This window comes from Podarcis raffonei, chromosome 17, assembly GCF_027172205.1.
Source record: "Podarcis raffonei isolate rPodRaf1 chromosome 17, rPodRaf1.pri, whole genome shotgun sequence".
Lineage (NCBI taxonomy): Eukaryota > Metazoa > Chordata > Lepidosauria > Squamata > Lacertidae > Podarcis > Podarcis raffonei.
The window spans coordinates 37,073,434-37,096,198 of NC_070618.1; the positions used below are offsets into that span (position 1 = coordinate 37,073,434).

The 22,765-nt window shown below is 43.9% G+C and overlaps 1 protein-coding gene across 34 annotated transcripts in view; it reads right to left on the minus strand.

Annotated features, from left to right (window-relative positions):
- Positions 1 to 479: 479 nt before the first annotated feature.
- The window catches only part of WNK3 (WNK lysine deficient protein kinase 3), a 90,208-nt gene continuing 67,922 nt past the window's right edge, over positions 480 to 22,765 (minus strand). For 33 of the 34 annotated variants that reach the window (XM_053371409.1, XM_053371424.1, XM_053371433.1 and 30 more), the window contains 8 exons: positions 21,080 to 21,924; positions 20,136 to 20,364; positions 19,637 to 19,752; positions 15,167 to 15,627; positions 12,894 to 13,105; positions 12,343 to 12,444; positions 9,962 to 10,164; positions 480 to 8,094 (listed from right to left, as the gene is read on the minus strand). In XM_053371409.1, coding sequence (XP_053227384.1) covers positions 7,765 to 8,094; positions 9,962 to 10,164; positions 12,343 to 12,444; positions 12,894 to 13,105; positions 15,167 to 15,627; positions 19,637 to 19,752; positions 20,136 to 20,364; positions 21,080 to 21,924 — 2,498 coding nt within the window. In that variant the 3' untranslated portion in view covers positions 480 to 7,764. The remainder of the gene's footprint in view (positions 8,095 to 9,961; positions 10,165 to 12,342; positions 12,445 to 12,893; positions 13,106 to 15,166; positions 15,628 to 19,636; positions 19,753 to 20,135; positions 20,365 to 21,079; positions 21,925 to 22,765) is intronic. The other variant, XM_053371432.1, reaches the window with a different exon arrangement.

Sequence of the window (22,765 nt, forward strand, 5' to 3'; positions counted from 1 at the left end):
ATCAGTTTTTTAAACAAAAACTAAACACACCTTTATCTAAGATTGTGCACTAGATAAGAAGGTGCAAACTATTACGGCAGAAATTAAATAAGATTTTTTGAGGTAAGGGAATGCAGCTGCCCCAAAGCTTGGTGTTTTCTTTTTCTACCTCTGGAATCTCTCTGGACTGCTGGTGTTTTAAATTTATATACTCATTTAACAGATTTTTCTGCCATCCTAACAAAAAGTTTTCAGAGCACTCTTCAAAGTTACAAACGAAGAGTGCATATTCAGGGCATACTTCCTATCCCAAACTTCCACAGCACTTGAAGTTTTCGCTCCCGGGCTTCAATGTATCTAAAATGCAATGTTTCAATGAATTAGTAGATGAAGTATTGCTAAGAAAGAAGCCACAATGCCCTAATATTTACACTGTATTTTACAGCAATACTATTTATTTCCTATGGCTTTCCCTCACCCCTCTTTAGCACAAATTGCAGTAACATCCAGACTATATTTAATTGGGTTTTTTTTCAACACAGCCTTTATTTTCCTTTATAACAGTTTAAAAAAATATTTGTTAATGGTTGTGTACAAATGAAGTCAACTCACAGCTTGCAAAAATAATTAAAAAACACATGGAAACAACTGCTGATAAAAGACATTCGTTTTCTACCATAAAGTTCTGGGCTATGATTTTTCAAAAACTGAATGGGATGCCTCATCCCTGTTAACAATGAACCGGTCACCTGCATCCTCTATGCAGCCATAAAAATCTCAGCCTTAATGTAAAAAAGTAAAGAAAGGGTTTTTTAAAAAATAAGTCCTAAGATGCTACATTAAAGTATAATTCACATACATAAAAAATATTTCTGAAATTCAGAAGTTGTTAGCAAGTATGGAAATCTAAGGAGACATTTATTCACAGCATATACCTGAATTTATCATGCTGTTTTAGTAGGCCTGCATGCTCCTCAGCAATCTCTAGCAAAAACAAAAACAAAAAACAGAATGAAAGACCTTTTTTAAATAGAATATAGTAGTTTTAACTGAGAGGTCTTTTGTTTGCTTGTTTAAAGCTGCATTAGGAACCTCAAAGACAATTGCACTTCCAAAATGGCTGCCAAAATGTAGGGTTAGGAGTTCTCTAAGGCATAAATGAACCAAAACAACACCCTTCTAGGATGCTTTGAAAATACAAAAACAGAAGTTTGTTCCTAGTCTTGCAAATTAAATCTATGGCCCTGGAAGGGAGAATTAAAGCCTTACTCTTTTGCATTTTCTTCCAACAATTTATGTATATTTGTGCTTGCCTCTATCTGTGGTACAACTCGGATATATTTTACCACAGATTCCAATAAAAAATGTTTTCCTTGCTACTTGACAGGACAGGGACACCTCTTTTTCCCTCCTCTGCAGCCACCATCTTCTTCTGTCAGATGGAAGTGAGAAAAAAGAAATTTGTATATAACAAGTGCCCTACAAGGGGTTGGTTGAAGCGTAACAGGCCACAACGTGCTCCACAGGACTTTCTGCACTTTCTGCACCATCACTAAGGGCTACTTCATGCATAATATTTTTTCCTACATACAGGTAATCTCGCTGTAGGAAAAGCATTGTCCATCATCATATGCGAAGTATATGGCAAGTATACAGGTTCTTACAGGCACTGGCTTCCAAAGTCATGCTTTCTACTGACTTGCAGCAAAGCAGTTGCCCATGGCCATATTCCACATTTTTCTACATGGAGATTGTCTCTACATAAGAAATACATCCTGTGAAGGAAGCATTTTATGCGGGAGGATACATGTAAGGCCTCCGTTTAGCAGACAGTTTATAAATTCATGCTTGGCCTTTTAAAGATTTGTTTTCATTGGAAACCAACTCCTTCCCCACCCCAAAAGAATAAGATAAATGGTGATTTTTAAAAAGGAGGAGATTTGTTCTTACATACTATATGCGATAATCATTGCTGGTTTAAGCTGGATCAGTTCCATTAGCTTCAGTGAGAGCTGCAAGGTCGTAAGTAGAAAATGCATAATGCCTTAGCAGCATTTTATTCTCAGGGCTCTAGAGGGAGCAGGGGCAGAATAGCATCCCATCAGTTGTACCAGGCCCTTGTGAACAACTGTTCACGTCCAAGGGGTAGAATTTGGTTTGGTGAACCAATTTTATTGTACTACACTGCTCACAGTTATAGCTTCTTATAGAATGAAATGTGAATAAATTATAGGTGTGGGGTGGATTATAGACACCATAAATATTTACTAAGAAGAATAGTTTTTGAAGACAACCAGGAGGCAGGGGATGACCCAAGTCTGTATAGTGACTCCTTACAGAATCAGTTTTGTCGTTCCACCATCTAATTGCTGTATAAGTATAAAAAATACACAACCCTTCCCCCCCTTGCAAAAAAACAAAAAAACAAAAAAAACCACGACAACATTCCAGGAGAGATGCTAAACTGGACTTCAGTTGATTAACTGAAGCAACTTTGAAATCATACAATTCACCTTTAAAGAGGTACAGCCTACAAAAATGACAGCACTTACAATAACAGTGTTGCTGGGTTTCAGAATTCAAAATAACCAGGAATGTATCATTTTATTGCCTAAATGCAACAGAAGGCCCCTGCCTTCCAAAGGTACCCTGCACACCTTGTTCAGAGCCTATGCCAATCTAACACTCCCAACACTTTAAACTTGGTTAAGGCATCAAGCTGCGGGATGAGACCGTGTGTTCCCTCCACATCGGTCTTAATCACAGTTAAAGGTAACAGGTTGGATCCAACAGAGTCACTCAGCTGATGGTTAGGCTTCTTTTTGTCAGTGCAATAGGGAGGCAATCTGTTTTCTGTGATTCCCCCTGCAGCCCCCCAACTCCCATCCTAACTCTGCTCCAGAGGATTGGGAGGCCAGAGCAGATTTACGGGGGGCTGCAGGGGGACGAGGCAGTAGCTGGAAATTGCTTCCCTCCCTGTTCCCACTGGAAGTCTTACCATCAACTGAAAAAAAACTCTAGATCCAACCCAATGTCGGTACAAAGCTTAGCTGTGACTAATACATGGGGTTTTGCTTTTAACCAGAAATTTGGCTTTACCTGGGAAACAGCACACCCTTGTTTTAACATTAACCACTGTTGAGATTGGGGCCAACGCAAACTATAACTGTGAGTCAGGCCAGCAGAAGGGGAGGGTGGGAGGAATTTGCACCCCCAAAAAGTACAGACTGAAGAAGGGAGTGCAATTGCACATTCTGCTGTGGATCCCTTGACCATGGTTAAGAGATCAGGAGCATTATGTTGGCACCGCCCTCAGTAGTTTAATTGTCAGCAATAATTCAATGCATATACAAAGGAAGAATTCCTTCCTAAACAAAGCAAGCTTTTTGCACTAATTTTTCCCATTGTCAAATGGAAGACTAATGAGGCAGTGGGTCACACACTTTGCTAAGCTGCCACAACCAGTTGCAACATACAGTAGACAATGCATGGACTTGTTCTCTTCATTCACATGTCGCTGTGAGTTTAACTCAATGTGATGAATAAATCTCTAAAGTCTTCCTTGTGAAAGTTAAATATCCTCCTTAAAACAGTAAACAGCTTGAGTGGCTAGTGCCAAATTACAAACAGGGAAATGGGCTGGCGGGGAGTGAAGAGCCATGTGTGTAAAAACACCATCTCAAATTTAAAATAGACAAGAAATATACAGGAATGGTAGTTTAGTTCACAGCCTAGACTGAAACAGCACTAACAAATGAGGTAGATAAGAAAATGAAACTTGAAATGTAACATGGAAAAGCAACTCAGCTGGAATACAACTGAAAAATCCACCCAGTTATTAAAATGATACATTCCATTAATATCATACAAGCTTAGTCTCAAAGCATCACAGCAGAAAAAGTGCCTTTTAAAACCCAAAACCAAATTCACAGTTTGATCCTTGTCAGGATTCAGGTTTGAAAGAACAGCAAAATGTAAGAAGGAAGGGGGGGGACTGGATAGTAAATGTTCTGCATTAAATGTAGATATTCAAAACCCAACATATAAAACATACCAAATATTTTTCCTGTTTTGTCAAACGTACATTTCAGTGCCTCTCTCCATTTTCTAGACTGTGGTTCCTCAGGTCTCCCCAGCTGCAGAGATGGGAGTCAGGTCAAGTTTGTCTTTATTTCCTCCGAAGTTTGAAGGCGACGTGAGAAGAAGCATCACTGCCCACTGTGCACTGATTCGCCACCCCCTTTACTGTCACCGATGGTCAAACAGGCTTTGGTTATGTTTCAAAATCCCACAAACACATGTTTAACCAAAGAATTGTGGCGCAGGAAAAAAAATCACGCACACTTAAGGGCAACAATGGCTCCATCACACCCTGGTATGGACTTATCCTCTGATTTCTGGCCACATATGGCAGGAAACCAGATGTTACAAAGTACACATGGCAGCTGCTGAAAACAGTAGCCCCACATACTCTACAAGAAGAATATGTGAGCGCAATGATGTCACATCACATGTTCCTTTGCCAGAGGTTATGGGGAAGAGGAGGAGAGGGGTGGCAGTTCTTTGGGGCAGCGGCCACTTACCCTACGTAATCCTTAATTCCATCCTAGCTTTTAATTCCACAGACAGTGGTGTAAGCACTGGCGAACATAGGTTACTTCATGACCACCATTTTCATTCCATTATCAGAAGTGAGACAGACGAACAAACCATGTCAGGATTTGCAAAAGGGAGCCCCCTATCGTCAAATGTGAAGCAATGGCTCTGGGAACTCCAAGCAGCATGGAATGGTCAGATGGCTCAATGCACAAGACACAACGTGAGATTTACAACAATAAGCAGGAAACCTTGATTGGACCAATGGAACCCTGACACATGAACACCAGTGTTCAAGGACACATGCTTGCCATTTGCACTGTGCACGTCTGCCACAAAAAACACTGGTGTACCACTGGTGTACCCAAGGCACACACAATTGCTGGGGGGAATAAGGCCCTCTACCATTTCCTAGCAGATTTGTGTTTTCAAGGCTTTCAAGTCGGCTAACTTGGCAACAGTTTTCAAATACAGCACACAATTCCATGCTTTCCTACAAGTTATCCTAACTAGAAAACATGTATTTGTAATCAAAGTGTCCGTTTTAAAAGAGATAGCAGGGGAACATTTTTTTTTTAAAAAAACAGGATTGTGTTTCTATTTTGCAAAGAAAGAAAGAAAGAATACATAACACTGTTCTCTCAGTTCTTCAGACTGAACCCCCACCCCCACCCCAAAGTATATATAATTCAGCTGCTGCAGATCCTAATGAGAGATGCAGCAATGCACTGTTTAAACATCATCAAACTTCAAAAGACTAGAACTACTTTTTTTGACTTTCCAGTAAAAATCTGAAAAGATACTAAAGATTATCTATCACAAGGCACTGCAAATCTTTGCAGGCAGAACAAGGAGGCTGCATAACGCATGGGAAACAGGATCTTTTGTTCATGGTGGGGAGGGAAGGAAAGCCACAAAACTTCCAGAGGCTCCCAAATTCACTGGAGCTTCAAGTGTCCCTTTGAGAGGCTGAGCTCAAACAAGTAGCTTGTCTCTGCAGCTACTCCAAAAAAAGGGGGGGTGGAATTACAGGGTGCCCAAACCAAAGTACTCTGATCTATTTAATCCCATCATTTTAAACAGGATTTATCTAGTTGAAGTCCAAATAACTTTACTGTAGAGAGATACAGCCTCCCTCCTCTTCGATCTCTAAATGTTCATCAGCAAAGCAAGCCAGCTTCCATGTTCAACAGCATTGCAAATCTCTTACAGCACTCCGAAGACAAACATTTAACTTTGTTAACTCAAAGTGAACCAGAGCTTGGAACCAGTTCCCTGACATATCAGTCCAGATATATCAAGGGAGAAAACAGGTCAAGGTGTGCATCAGGAATATATTTCAAGGATTCTGGGGTCCAAAAGAATCAACTGCTACATGAAATATTACCTTGAAAAAAGTTTAAGACCATACGTCTTGTAGTCTTAAGACTCAGTAAATTAAGACCTCCATAGTCTATGACCCAGTTCGCATGTAACATTAAATAATAGTTTAAAATAAACTATGGTTTAAAACACAGGACTATATCATGCAAGGGAGGAAACAAGCCAGAGTCTGGCTTGTTGTGATGTGTGAATTCGGTTTGTGGTTTGTTTCCTGCAGATAAATCATGTGGTAAGCCAAGAATAAACCTTGGCTTCGATTCTCTGGGCAGAAAAAAACCATAAGTGAGGATTCACATGTCACATCATGACAAATCAGCCTTTGTCTTATTTCCTGGCTCCACAGTCAGGGATGGGGGAAGAGAAAGGAACTCATGTAGGCTAAACCATGGTTTAAACTATAGTGCAATGTTGCATTGCCCTTGGCCCAATTAGGTCAATGTAACTGACTAAGTATCCTGCAGAGATGAACTTGCAAGCATGGGTCTTATAGGGCAGCTGAAATATAGTTTATAAAATAAGGGGGTTATGTGAGGTTGAAGACTCAAGCAGGAAATGGACTTCCATGCATGTAACCTATTCAAAATAGTTTTAGATCTCTTGCTGTTTTTGAACAGGCACATTTTTCTCTTTAAGCCAGAAAACCAGAAAGCCTGTCACAGCGGACCCTGGCACTACTTTCTTGCCATCATAAATGCATGTACAACCTACTCAGTTTTCAAAAGTTCTCCATAAAGATGGGGCTTCTTAATCTTGGCAGTAGGTGATCAAAGCACAGCAACCACTTAGGTGTTTTATGCTGCAAGAGACAACATTAATCAAAAGTAGGAGCATCTATCCATTCAAATCCACTGTAAGGCAGTCAACTCAATGCAAAACTCTGTGCACCTGTTCCAACCTGTTTCAGTCCTTAAAACTGTGAAGTATGGATCATAAAAGAGAGGCAAAGGGGTGAGATGGGAGATGTTTTTAAATACCCTTTGGCTATTTCCCACTCTCTTCCCACCCTTTCTGCAGCTTCCTCTCCACCACAACAAACTAACTGCAAAATAAATTTTTAAAAAGCTACATCCCCCAAACTCAAGTACTAAGTTTAGACCAACAGCCCCAAAGGATCCACTGAATGTCATGTGCGTATGAGGATTGAGCTGCCATTATATAAACAGCTGTACTAAATCGCTCAAGAACAACTACAAGCCTTTCAGTAACAGGTAATAGGTGGCATTTTTGTCTCTTCCTTCAGTGGTCCTCCAACTGTAAAAGGCCTGTCACTTGGGGTAGGAGAGGGGAGAATTTAAGACAGGATTCAGTGACAGCAAATCTTTCTGCAAATAAAATCCGTTTCCCCCCTCCGTCAATGAAAGCTGCCAATGAAACCAGACAGAAATGTAAAATTAAAAGAGGACCCAAAGTGTCACTTTCCCTGCTGCTCCCACTCCTTCAATAAATTAACTCAAATGCCAGTATGTGAACAATTTAAAAAGGGTTGCTATCAGCCTAAAAAACTCAAGGGACCTGGGGCCTGAATGACAGGGAAGGGTCATTAATAAGCAGCACATGGGCATGCTGTCCATCTCAGGAACAATGAGATGCACAGGCCAAAGCTCTCTCAAGTATGATATAAAAAAAATCCCCCCAAAGAATATTATATCAAGTATTCAAATAAGAGAATGCAAAGGCAATCTCCCACCACATTGCTGCTCTGGGGAATTCACCCCAAAATCCAGGCCGCAGAATGCAAGGCAGAGGAATGGAATCATGAGTTATAGGCACAGTCCCCATATCTATCATCCTTTTAGCCGTCCGCCTTCATTTGGGACTTGGGGGGATGGGAGCTGGGTTTTGCACAGGTGATGCTGGAAAGGCTGGCATGCTTATCCCTGGCTGAAATGGTCCCACAGGCTGGGCAGGGACAACAACAGACTGCTGGGCTGTCCCTGAAATGCCCACCCATTGCACTGGGTAAGATGTCCCTGTCATGGTGTTATACTGGCATACGTGGGGTACTCCATATGGCGATAGTGTGCCGGTAAAGGGGGACAGGGGAAGTCCTTGGGGCAAAGCAGCTGGTACGGTCCCTCGGATCTGGGAAAGCGAGGAAATCCATGTGGACGTGTAGCCCACTGTAGATGTTGTCGTCTTTAAAAACAAAAGAAACAAGAAACTATTATTATGATGATTATGATAATTAGTATTATTAAAATTTGTATACCGCCCTATACCTGCATGTCTCAGGGCAGTCACAACTTAAAATCACAATATAAAAACAGAAAATACATAATAGAAACAAAAACAACCCAATAACCACCCCGCCCCCCACATTTTAAAAGGGCATGTCAATCAGCCAAAGGAAAGGCCTGCTTAAAAAGGAAAGGTGTATAATGAAGGTGCCAGCCAAACCTCCGTGGGGAAAGCATTCCTCAAATAGGGAGCCACACTGGCAGATGAAGATGATGGATTTTTTGGAGCTAGCTGACCTGACTGGAAGAGTCCGTGACCAGAAGGAGGAGGATTACCAGACAGAATGGACGAAATTTAAAGATTATTTACTTAAGTTAAATTAATTGGAAAACTTGCAAATACCAGATAGGCTTAGGATTTAAACATGCAATGCGATAAAATTGAAATTTAGATTGGGAAAGAAAGAAAGATGTTAAGTGATTAAGTTAATTTTATGAGAATATAGGAAAACCGTTAAACTGATATACACTGAAATTCAACCAAGGGGATACAAGGAACTCGCTGAACAATGTTAATAAAATTAGTTTTAATAAGGCTAGGGTTTATGTTTGTTTATTTGTTTGTGTGTTTAAAATTTTTGTGGAAAACTAATTAAAAAATTGGGGGGGGGGGCAAATGGGGAGCCACTGCAAAAAAGGCCCATTTTCATGTTGCCAGCCTCTGGACCTCTTATGGAGGAGGCACATGATGAAAGGCTTCAGAAGATGACCTCAGGCTCTGGGTAGGTTCATAGGGAAAGAGGCACTACTTGAGGTACTACTTAAAATGAGAGGAAGTCATTGCTTCAATTGATTCTGTACCTTTTGCTCTATCTTCCTAACAAAGGAGCACAGGAGAGGGTTGCAATGTAGGAAGTGAAACAACTCAACCCTGCCAGTGGCGAAGAAGTCAAATGAGGACTAAGGAGACCCAGGTTCAAATCCTCAAACAGTCATAAAGTTAACTGAGTGGCACTGGGTCAATCATCATATCTCAGCTGAACTTATTACACAGTGTTGTTCTGAGGATAAAATAATGAGAGCAGTCTGAACTCTGCCGGGCTCCTTAAAGGAAAGGCAGGAGACAAATATAATAAATAAATCCTCATGATCACCATGAAAACTAAAAGCCTGGATTTTTCCAGTCTAACTGAACTGGAGATGGCTCTCAAGATGGTAACATTTCCTGTTGTAGAGACTCTAAGAGGTGGGTAGACACACTTCAGCACAAATTCTGGCATGTGGGAGGCAGCAAGGATGTTCCTTTCAGATCTTTATCTCTTTTCCAAGACTTATACAATTTTATAGGGAGAAGCTAGAAGCTACTCTTTTTAGACACCTGCCCCCAGTTCTGCATCCTAGAACTGATGTGGTGCCTGTGTCCCCCTTCCTCCATCTGTCCGTCCTTCTGCAGCTTCCCAGGTCCATTAATGCAAAGCGGGGGTGGGGTGGGGGGTGGAGCTTCTATAACTCTTCGGTTTAGATCCACTCCACTAGTCCTGAGTGAAGTCTTGGAGATTAAACCTAGGAGCAACCGTCTCTCCTCCCCTCCCTGAAGAGGTGACAATCCTGAGTTCACATGGACTGCAGCTATTACACATATTACACATTACACTATGTGTAATAGCTAGAGAAAAACAGGTGCCTCCCCATAATGCCTGGGTTGTGAAAATGATTAAGTGGGGGTGGGGAGCAAGGTCACCCCCAGCAGGACAACAGCTAAGGTATCTCAGCTTGCACAAGTTCACCCTTGTGAACTTTATTTTATGAAATCCCACCCCCCTCACCTCATATACTTTGCTCCAGCTGTCGGAGTCCAGCCGATGCTTGTTCTGTTTGATCTGGTTGAGACTTGGCTTGATAAGGGAGTTCCCCACCTTTTCTTTTGTCCAGTCGTCCACCAGTTTGTGCAAGTCATCTGTGAACATCCCTTTCTTACTGGCCGTCGTCTGCTGACAAGAAGCAGTGCTGCTGACGATGCAGAGCTGGTCTAAGGGAGTGGGAAATATTTTAAAGCACATTACAGAAAGCAGAAACAATCCATAAAAATGGGATGTGCCATTTGGGTCTCTTCCCACAGGGGAGGGCAGCGGCGTAGATTGCATGGCTGGTGTGGGTACATGTGCCCTGGAGTGGAGTGTGTGTGAACAGAGCCCTCACCCAGCCCACACCACTAATGCCACTGGAGTGCCCTCCCCCTGCCACCAAGTAGGGCTGCGCTGCGCTGCGCCCCTGCCACCTGCAGCCCTTGGAGGGCGCAACGCACATATACCTTAAGGGCACACTCTGCCTTCCAGCTCTGCGCCGCTTAGCGATGCTGCAGTGCTGCGTGAAGCAGTGGTGTCGCAACCGGGGGGCGTTGCGCCCCAGGTGCCATGTCGGGGGGGGGTGACAAGAAGGCACCCCGCAGGTGCCTCTGCTGCAGCCGCAAGCAGAGGATTCCGGTGTCGGCAGCAAACTGCTATGTACAGCATATGTGCGGCGTCGCATGCATGCACTGTACGTAATGCGTGTAGAGGATCTTCCGTTCGCAACTGCAGCCACGAGCAGAGGATGCCGGCACCGTCCATATGGCGCTGGAGCGGCGGCGCCAACAAACCACTATGTACAGCACATGTGCGTGTCGCTACATGCAGCGCATGCATCGTACGTAGCTACACCACACATGCACCCTACATAGCGATGCCCTGCCCCAGGTGTCACATGCCTTCGTTCGCCCCTGGTGTTAGGAGGATGCAACAGGCATGCAACCCGAACACCTGTCTGCTGCGTCTTCCTCCCACAGTCCTGCGGCATAGCAAAGCAGCGCTGGGCTGGCAGGATGGTGAGGAGCAAAATGCCCGCCCCAATGTGCCCGAGCTCACTGCCCCTCTGGCCCTGCCCACGTGATGCCACTGGGTGAGGGGAAGAGCGATCATGAGAGGCAGGACCGTGGTGCTGAACTTCAAAAAGTACATATTTCCGTAGCAAAGAAAATCAGATTTGCATTCTGAGTAAGCCTTGCCACTTCAACAGATTTGCATATATAAGCTTATTTTATTTTATCGCCAAATGTAGGTTGCCGTTTAATTTAGATTTGCTTTTAAATCAATGACAGGAGGAGCAGGGGGAGGGAAAAACGAGGGGATTTAGGTTAGGTGGCCTGGCCATAGTTTAGAGCAGGAAATGGTAGCTGGTTGTGAAAGAGGGAGCTAGGTAGGTCTGTCCTACCCAATGGTGGGAAGGTTTGCCCACAGGCTCCAGTTTCAGGGCTTCTGAATACATTAAACCTTTAAAGCACATTCCCCCCCCCCAATAATTCTGACACTGCAGTTTACCCCTGACAGTTACAATTGACAGCAGCCATTAAACAAGCTGAGATTTTTTTGAGAAGAAAAATGTGTTTTAAAGGTTTAGCCTGTGTTACTGCCTTCTTATTTCCCAGATTCTCAGCTTCACCATTTACACAGCATCAACACTATATTGTTTGACAGGATGAGAAGAAACAAGTGAAGTGGGAAGAGGTGCATTCCCCAAACATGCGAAGATTGGAAGCCACAGAAGTTTGCGATCGCCTGCAATGCCTCTACAACATGTACTGAAGTATGTACAGTGGTACCTCTCGATGCAAATGAGATCCATACTGGATTCCTGTTCGCATCCTGAGTAGAACGTAACACGTGACTGCGCATTTGTGAGTGTCACGTTTTGCTGCTTCCACGCATGCATGTGACGTCATTTTGAGCGTATGTGTGAGCAGCGAAAGCCGGAAGTAACGCGTTCCGTTACTTCCGGGTCGCCGCGGAGCGTAACCTGAAAACGCTCAATCTGAAGCATATTTAACCCAAGGTATGACTGTCTCCCCTTTTCAAACTCTAGATGTTTACAGCAAATACTGGTGTACCAAATGCACTATATAAAATATGAATCGCCTCTCAGTCATGGCAGCTAGAAACTTGTTTTTACACTCTCTCTCTCTCACACTCACACACACACACTGAACACAATGCTAGATATCAGATTCTGTGTTTGCATGGTGAAGTTGCAGAGATGTGAAAATTATTAGTCTGCAAAATATACATCTGCAATCCACAGACCTACAATGGAGTGGTGGTGTCATCTACCAACAGGAAGATATTAAATATAAAGCATTGGCATTTCAGAAGAGAAGAATGGAATCTGCAAATACCTTGGCTAGTCTCTGCTTGTGAACAGCTCTGGTGCAGCAAATGGGCCTGAATGCTCAACTGATAGTCTATCACAGAGGCAGCAGTGGTAGCACAACAGCATTCTGTAAGGCGAAGGAAAGTTGGGGGGAGGCACATGATTAGAGGTAACAAAACTATGGGATGGGAATGGAGAAAATGACAAATGAATGGATCTGTATCCAAGGGTAATATTTACAAAGTTGTCTCAGGGATTTGGGCACCCAACTAGTGACTATTGTCAAGAAATTTTTGAAAAGTTCAGCTCACCAGGGCAAATCATAACAAAGGAAAGTGGCAATGGGGAAGCTCTCTAGACTTTTGCTGCATCAAGTGTAATGAGTCAACAAGGAAATAATATAGAATTCCCATGGCAAAGAATGCAAAGTGGAAGGGAAAACTTATCTTGTGAACCGGACTCTTTCATGCATTTGTGAACTTTGGACTTTTCTTCTACATTAAGGAACCCTTCAGCTTTGACAATTCCCTACACCGGCACCCATATTCTGAACCACCTCCCACTCCCATCTCTTACCGGGAGCAATGATGCCATTGTCAACATGCGACAGAGACTGTGGCCTGCTACGCAGCTTGCTTTTGAAAGACTTGGGCCGGCGTGGAGACGACAGTTGCAGGGAGATGTCAGAGGATTCCGACCTGCTATCTTTGATGGAACGCAGCCGCTCATACAACTCCTGCAGCTCCCTGTTCTGTTGAGCCTGAAGGTTCACTACCTCCTGAATGTGTCTACACAGAAGAGGAAGAGAACAAAGCCGTAAGACAAAGCCAAGCCCTGACTTACTCTATACCCCCCTCAGCAGCCACTAGACGCAGGCAAAGGGTGATGGACCAGCTGTGAGACTTTCAGCCCAGGGAACAGGCAGAGACTTTGATTGTGCCAAGGCTCAGGGTTAGGAGCTCCTTTACTTTCTCCTCACTCACATGGGTTGCTGTGGGAGGGGTGGGCCAAAAGGACTTCTTGGCCAATGCAGTGCTCCTCCTGATTGGCTCAGCAGTTCCTAAATCTGCCCCCCCCCATTTGTAGCATTGGATTGTACTCTTTATTGAGACCTGGGACACACAGCATGTGAAACTTAAGCTGCTCCACAGGCGAGGGGTTTTCCTGCAGCCCATGTGTTCCTGGTATATATGACTATGGACTCAGCTAGACTGGTAAAGGAAAAGCATTTTATATGTGTTGTATATGCGATCTGACACTGTGACACCAGATGGTGCTGTGGAGTCCTGTCTTTCCCTACTGGATTTCCCTGTATGAGTTTGCAACACGTTTAACTGAATCGCTTCTTTGACGTGTCTCAATCCAGCATATGTCTTGAAACTGAGGGAAGCAAATGTCCCATAAGGTATCTGCTTCCTGTTTGCTGCTATGGCTAAATAGTTAGGGAACTGTTCTGTGGCGTCTCCAGTGTGGGTTCATGTGCACGAGCTCCCTGTCTTTTGCCTCTGCGATGACTATTGCTGGCTCAGGCATACTAAAAGTGCATGGGGGTCACATTCCCCTTGCTGGGGCATGCTCTTGCATCTCTCGTTTCCCAACCATGTTCCCTACACTGTGAGTTACTGGAGGCTGCTGCTGTCAATGTGTGGCTGTGGCCCCCTTGGGCCGATTCTGCTCCTTCCCTTTCCCCAAGTGGCAAAATGCTCTTTTTCTCCTTTGGTGGCCTTGAATTCTCATCCCTTTGCAGGTGTTCTCCCAAGGCAGCAGTTCGGATGTTGTGTTACATGGCTTCTCTTTCCTTTGTGTTGTGAAGAAAAACAGTACTTGTCAGCAGTGTGCAGTGTAAGAGGAACTGGACACCTCTGTTCAAGGATGCCTGCGGCTCTTGGCCACTCACACAGCAGAAGGTGCTGGGACATCATTGTATATTTGGCAGATTGCATGCTGCGGGTGGGGCAGGGGTGCAGCAGGGGTGCCTCTATGTCAGCATGAGTCAGTTGGCTCTGTCTGGTGGCCATAGGGCATTTCCATGACTTCACCACATTGGCCACAATTAAATGTTCAAGTGCAGGTGGCGTTGCCATGGCTGCTGGGGGAGGAGCTGCTGCTGCTCCACCCTACTCTTTTCAGAGCCATGTGTCCCCCACCCACCTTCTGTGATATGGCAAATGTTGTGCCAGTATAGTGGCAGCTTCCCTTTCTCCCTAGGGTACTAGAGGATAAGGTTGCTCTGCCCTACTTCTACTTAATATATCACACATCTATGGTAAGGGCTGCAGTGTTTAATAGATTCACCTAGACTGATGTATTAATTAACTTTTTTGCTTGATTAAAAAGCTGCCCTTTGCTAACCAGGCAAAATATTTTGTAAGGTAATTATTTGTAAGATAAGTACTTACAACTCTGTGGCTGAAAGTTCCTTCTTAGAAGAGACATTGCTCCTTCTCTTACCCAGAAGGGAAGGCCACTTCTAAGATTAAGACTACTATGATGCAATTATACATAATCTAAAAAGAAGAAGAAATAACGATTCCCCCCCTTCAGAATTAGTTTCCTTCATATGAAAATTTATGTAGATTCAGTTACATTGATTGGTTGTATGACAGATCACCTGAGAATTCCTTCATCAAATGGCCATCCAATCTGGCTTGCTAAATAGTGGCAGAATTGGAAATAGCAGACCCAGACTTACCGAAGCTTTGTGATATTATCTAACTTCAAAATCAAAAAATGAATGTAATGGAGCACAAAGAAAGTCTTACTCTGCTCCACCCTTTCCACATTTCAGTCCCTTGTTATAATGAGAACCTTGACGAATATGTTACAAGGCCCCATTTTAGTGCCCTTACTTCTCCCGCAAACGCTGCAGCTCCACCTTCAGGTCCTCATCTTCAATCTCAGACTCATCATCGCTGCTCATTGGGGAAGAGGGGGAGTAAAAGAGTGAACTGCGCCTCTTTACGTGGGTGCCATCCCTCTCCTCTTGTGACTGCTGGCTTCGCTCCCAGCCCTCCAGGCTACCACCCATGGGGGCAGAAAGTTCACTGTCAGAGCTAGGCTGCTTCCGCACAAAACTGCCTTTGGCCCATGGCTCTGAGAAGGACTGCATCCCGCTAGCGATAGCAGACTTCTCCTCCAGGTCCCGCTGCTCAGGGGTGGTAGGGGATGCATCTGTTTCACCCATGGCACCAGCCAACAGAGCAATTTCTCCTTTTCTGGGAGACTCTTCTTCTGGACCAGGTTCTGAGGAAGGAGGCATCTCACAGGGTTCACTTTCTGAACCACCTGAAGCCTGTGGCACTGTGATGACCTGAAGCACACACAGAGAAAGAGAGAGGCAGAGAAAGAACGTTAGCTGAGTAGGTTCCCTTTTATAGAAAAGTTGGCCTAGTGTGGGGCAGAAAAATGGGCAGGATTTGGTCCCCAAGGAATATTTTTTTACAACTGCAAGCCCAGGCGGCAGCTCCCACTTTGGTGTCTTCAACATGACAGACTTGTACTAGTGGGCCTCAGATTGTAGTTAAGAGTGGACGAGGAATGAGCAGGGGTTGCAAAGAGCCAGGACTCCTGGGGTTTCATTTCCTTAGTTGGATTTCTAACCTACTTTATCTCCAAATGCTTAACCCGAGAACAAAATACATTTATAACAATATCATTTAAAATAGATTTAAAATATGAAATATTAAAAATATTGCATATATTTTTTAAAAAATGTTCAACCACACCTTGCACAAATAAAAAGGTTTTATGTATGTCAGCCGAAGAAGCTACTAAATGCACACAAAAGCTTTGACTTACATGACCTAAATAGGAGAGCAAATTCTTATCTTCCATTCAGAAAAAGGGGGAAAAGTGTATCATGTCATGCCAAGAGAGACCTGGACTACAGGGACATAAATGTCACCTGACCCTACTGCTAAAAAGACCACACCAAATAAAGAATAAATTCCCCTCACCCAATGTAATAAATAACTATGAAGAGAGGACTTCAAAGAGAAAATACCAGAAAGACTAAGAAAACTGTCAATTAATAATCAGCTTCATAGATTTCTTTAAAAGCTACTTTGAATTAATATGCATTAATATGCCTTGCAAAGGCCTGCTAGGAGATCCTATAGCAACTGCAGCAAAACTATCCACAGTCAGGACAAAACTGAGTGGTTTTATAAGGACTGCAACAGATGGGGGAACAGAGAGAATGAGAGACAGACAGGGGGGAAACGTACAGCAATTTAAAGCACAGGGAGCTACATGATACAGGCCTACATATGGTTCACCAGGAAAGATACACTATAGGAATGCAAAATGCTTATAGTGCATGAAGAATTACTGCAGAGAGATGGAGCAACAGACACAGCCCTTTTCATTATCTGAAAAGAACCCATAGGCACTGGTAACTCCTCTTTCAGACATTTTTTTACTAAGAGCTGTTTATCATAGAGAGTCCCCTCTAGCATTTGGAGAACACTCCCTTGACGCATCTGGTCAAGCATCATGCCACCTCTGAGACGGCTTGTTGCAGGACTTTCTCTAGGCACTGCAGGAAGGCAGGCAGTTCCTCTTATCACCTTTGCATGTCGCTATGAAATCTATAGATAAGTTCCTCAGCACTTTTCATACTCCCAAATGTAGATTCCAAAGCTTCTAAATATTCATGTACCCTGATTTAAAAGGTTACCTCTATGGTAGGCCGAGTATGATACCTGTTGCAAGCCACACATATTGCAAGAACATGGCTCAAGGCTCAGGGGAAGCTGACTGTAGCAGACACACTTACTGGTAGCACAGAGTCACAATAGGCAAATAAGGGGTTTTTCAGGACCCTGGACAGAGCACCACAGATGGTTCTGGCTCATGTGCTCGCATTTACACACAAGGAGAACTGTTGCCTCAGCAGAGTGCAGAGGCTGGCTGATCTGGTATTGTTCACACTCCCTCTGAGGAACAGCCAGTGTTCACAAAAGGCCACTGCCCAATTCTGCAGCCTTTGCCTCCTACGTTGTGCAACAGTGAGGATTGTACTGGGCATGTGTCATCTGAGTCCAAGGAGTCTGGCAAGACCTTGCAGCCTGAAAGGTTGTAGAGTGGGAAATGATCCCACCCCAAGTGGTGCCTCCACCCCCTTTATGACTTCCTTTGAGCCTAAGGGTGACTGAGGCCAGAGAATGTGATGAACACCTCCTTTTTAAATCTCTAGTACTTGTCAGTCCTACATCAGTGCTGTAACGTGCTTGATTCATGCATCAAGATTGTTCCTCCCCAATCCCCGGGTAACATGTACACAGAAGACCCTCAGTTTTCAATAAGGAATAGCTTCAGGAATATTTTAGCATCCTCCCCGATATCTTCCCCACAATATGTATCATTGCAGCACTGGGAGCACTGGTTTCAAAGTAAAACTGCCAGACCAGGCTGTAAAGGTCCTCCTGTTGCTCTAGAAAGTATACAAGGTTTTTCCTCCCAGTAACTACGTTTTGTATTGAATATACTTTTTATGACTGCTAAGTGTCCAGACTCAGTTTGGTGTATACACAATTGTCCCGCAGGGTGTGCCATTCAGGCAATGTGCCTTCCCACCTAAAGAGCAACCAACTCAACCTTGTACTGTCTCAAAGTTTCAGAGCCTTGCATAGATTCCCCCCCACACACATCCTCATCACAGTCTTCAGATCTACGTTGACCAATGTCTATATGACCCAATGCTTCCTTGGTATCATGACCCCAATACCAGGCTCTTGCACTACACTGAGAAAGATACAGATGAGGAAATAATACATGCTGCTCTACTTAGAGGGGCCCTCAGCATCTCTCCCTGGGCTCTCCTGGCCCAACAACATAGCTCTCAACCTTCCTCAAACAATGAGCCTCCAATAATATTGATATCCCTTTCATGGCACAGGAATCAGTGCTTGCAGAATAGGACGAGGCCCTTTAGGTCATCAAGGTAGTTGAGGCCAACTACCTTGCCAGCCTACTTTAGGCCTCAGTTGGTCCTAGCTCTCTGCTGAGACACCGCTTTTCAAAACTCAACCAGCAGGGCTATTGGGGATTTCCCAGGGTCCTGACTGGCTTAGGCAATCTGCCATTATTTCCCCCCTGCTAGAAAGCTAGAAATTTTGGCTCAAGCCCACACTCAGGAAAATTTGGACCTCAATTTGTCTATTTGGGTAAAGGCTTCCTCCCTCACAGATCTGAGATGTAGTAAAAATAAAAGTATTTAATCCAATTACAAAAAAGAAAAAAGAAACAACCAACAGCATGAAAAACTGGCTGCTTTGTCAAATATCCTGTGCACTCTGCTTATGGGGTGACCTTCAATGGAAAACATTGTTCTTTGTAAAATATATGGCTTGCTCCACAGTGATGATCTGACTGATGTGTGGGTTCAACTTAGCTCAGCTCAAAGCAGTGATAAAGACGAAGATGACAACAGCTTCTTTACTCTTCATGAATCAGATTAGCAAAGCTTGCAATAGTACCAGCCTCTTCCTTTCAGGAGAGTCAGCTCACAGTCCTTTAAAAGCTCTCACATCTGGAGGCTTTACAGCAAAAGATTAGCTCTGAGCAGCGACCAACTATGTCCCTGGAAAGTTCAGTAAAAAATATCTCTCCTTATTCTAGTATTTGTTTCTTGCCACTAGGTGGCTCCAATTTGATACCTCCCATTCCCTGAAGTTTTATACTTCCAAGAGTATGAGATGAGTCACAATATGAAGCTGTGACAAAGATTTGTTTCATAAATGCGAACTATAGATAAACTTGGCAAAAGCTGAAATTGTGATTTTCACAATAAATGAAATAGTGGACTGAACATGCATTATATAACTCATAATTGAATCATCATAACTTTAGACCAATTATCCAAGCCCTTTACTGCTTTAATGCAACGAACAAGCCACAGCCAGAATGCAAATCTCCAACAAAGCTACAAAGCTCAAACTTCAGATTAAATCAAATGCTTTATCTAGTTAAAATAAGATGGTTCAAACCTACATCAGCTGCAAAAAATAAAATAAAAATCCAAATATGGGGAAATGCCAGCAAAACATGGTCCAGGAGGTATGCCTAATAGTCAACATACCAAAAGAGTTGGTGGGGCAATGGTAAAATTTGCCTTCATTTTGCCTCTGTCGCTGTCATATCACACACACTCCCACAAAGCTGTCCAGATGGGAATGTGGCCGTCAGCCTAAAGACGGTCCCCCACCCTTGAGCTCTTTTGAGCAAAGCAAGATAGTAATGAAAACAAACAGCGGAAGTAAGGCATCATTGAATGCATATTTGGATTTACATGGTTTTATGGATTAAATTATACGCACCTGAAATCGGCCTCGCTGGAATGATCCAGCCACAGATTGACCAGGTGCTTTATTCTGCACTGTCGCATGCTCAGAGAGAGAAATCCAATCAGGAGCAACATCGCCAGTCATCTCCTCTGTTGTGTAATTTATTTTATTTTTGTCGAAAACAAACACAAAGAAAAAGAACACAGTCAGGCAAAGCTGGGACCCTGATAATACTAAAAAGCAACATTGCATTATAAAAAGAATGATTCTATTATACATGTAGGCTTTTTATTTTATTTTTTTGTATCTAAAGACTTACACTTCTATGTGGAATGAAAAAACTGGTTAATCAAACTGGAAAACAAAGTGGTGGTGGGTGAAATGTTACACAAATGAGTAAAGTAGCAAAAATGTATAAATGGAAGAGGCAGGAAATGCTAAAAAAGGGGGGAGAGAGAAAATAAAACAACCATACTTAAATAAATCAAAACAGATGTTACCTAGTCTAGATCCCTGACTGTAAGCACACTACCTTGCCGGACTTTTGATTTCTTGAAAAAGCTGGTCTGCCGTAGCCTGTATGCCCAGCTTTTTAATTTGCGAGTCCAGGATTTCTTGCTAATAGGGTTTTTGAGACTAGGGCAAGTAAAGCTTAGGCCAAAATATCCACCTCCTGCATGCAGGTGCACAGCTCCACCACTTGATGCTGAAGCAGGACAGGCCACAGGGTTCTCAGGAAATGAAGCCTCCGGGGACATCTCCTGAACAAAAGAAGTGGGTGGGGAAGGGACAGAAGAAAGTGGTGTCTGAATAATGGCAAGGGGGAGTCTTGCGCTATACAAGTCGAACCTTAAATATTTTAGAGCAGGGGTAGCCAACATATTGTTGAACTACCAACGCCCATCATCCGGACCACTGGCCATCCTGGCTGGGGTTGGTGGGAGCTGAGAGTCCAACAACATCTGCAGGGCTCCTGGTTGGCTATCTCTGTTTTAGAGGTTGCTTTCCTGCTGAGGGTTGTACATTCAAATCTCCAAGCTCAATGAAGTGCCTATTTTTTAAAAGATCAATTTGTCAGGTTAAAATAGCCAATGACAGGTTAGGAGGTTATATGTAACTGCTCAACAATTTCACAATGCCTTTCTCCAAATAGGACATTTCCAATTCTTAGCCCAAGTAGGGCCTAGTAAAGTTCAGTTCTGTATTAATATAGGCAAACTGTTGCTGTAAAAATATCATCTAACTCCCACCCTGTGCATCTCCCAGCACTGGTAACTCCCAGATACCAGCTATTCATCAAGCACTGAACCAGGACAAAATGTTGGGATAATATGCCTGAAAAGGAAACTTACCTTTCACTTGCCAGCACCCATTAAGCTAGCAAATGGGTTTGTACAGCCATCTAGCATAGCTATAGATTTCTTGTTGCAGGAAGAAAAGATTTCAACCCCAGCCAATCTCCCTGTCAGTACTCACATGCGTACAGAGATCACTGGGAGCAGAGGTGATAGCACTGGGCTCCCTCCTCAGCACTGGCAAACTGTCTGGATGACTTGCAGATGGGATCAGCATAGCCTGGGGGTCTGAAAGCTTGGTGGGGCTTTGCTGGGTCTCTTGGGGGGAGTCTGGTGCATCAAGAACTGGGCCAGGAAGAGTTTCTTCAGCAGACGAGGAAAATGGAGACTCCACGGCACTTTGTGTGTCTTTCTGGCTCTCAGGGGAAGTGCCCGACAAGCTGTGTTCCTGATACAGAAGCGTCCGCAGCTTCTCATCTAGAGTTTTGATGTTGTTGTCGACAAAGTCCATCTTAGGGGGGCCCTCACTGTCTGACTCCAGAGTGGATGCGAAGGGGGCGCCTTCTTGTCCAGGGGTCTGAGCCAAAGCACTGGCCTGTTCTGTGCTCATGGTGTTATCCGCTTCCTCAGTGGTCGGGATGTGGCAAGTGGTTGGTCTGGGCACAAAGGCCTCAGTGGGCATACTTTGCTCCGCAATGCCAGATGTTGGGTGGGGTGTATATGAAGATAAGTGAGTTTCGTCAGCCTGGGTCTCTGCCTCTAAAGACTCTGGCCAAGCAGAAGAATCGGAAGCAGTAACATCATAATTGTCACCAGCAGTGGCAGACAGCAGCTTATCCATGCTGCCTTCCACTTGGTGAGGAATTGCTGACTGCTCAGTTTCCGATGTTTGGGGTTCAGATACCATACTGTCACTTAGCTCATTTGAGCTGGAAGAGGGGATCGTTCTGTTCTGGCTGCTGAGATTTTCCACAGCCTGTGGACAATCCTGGGGGTGATCTTCTTTGGTACTCTCCTTTATATGGTCTGAAAACACAAAGAGATAAAACTGTTGACAAATAACACCCTAGGGAAAGCTATGTTGCAGTATGGCCCTTTAGAACAGGCTTCCTCAACCTCGGCCCTCCAGATGTTTTTGGCCTACAACTCCCATGATCCCTAGCTAGCAGGACCAGTGGCCAGGGATGATGGGAATTGTAGTCTCAAAACATCTGGAGGGCCAAGGTTGAGGAAGCCTGCTTTAGAAGGACAAAACCCCTGTTAACTGCAGAGAGTGTCCCTTCTAAAACTTGCAATTCAAGATGGGATAGTTCTCAAAATTATGACTTTAAAAACCAGAGTTGCTGGCTTTGGAGAAGGGGTGTGTAACTTGGGCCAGGGGGCAAATTTGGCCCTCCTATTCAGCCCATGGGGCTCTCTACAGGTCACACCCCTTTCCACCTCAATGGTGCCTTCCTTGAGTGCTTTTGCTTGGTTGGATTATGTCCTTGGAATTGTGATAATGCCTATTGCTTGGCTGGAAGGAGAGAGGTGTGAACACATGTGTGCAGAAACCTCTGCTTTTTGCCTGGCTGGAATGCAGGCTGCTGTAAGAATCGCATCTGTTGCTCTGCCCACTTTGGCCTCTCACTTTCCTGCCTCCTCTCTTTGCCTGCACCCACCATATGGCACCAGGAAGGTTGCTCACGAGGAAATGTCTTGAGCTGAAAGGTTTCCCACCTCTGCTTCAGAAACAGCTCACAAAAACAAGCCCAGCATATTTGCAGCAGAACAAGCTTTTAGGCTATTATAAAATAAATTCACATTGCATTTTTATAAAGGAGTGTAATGTATATGATTATATAGATAAAACAAGCTCAAGGTGATG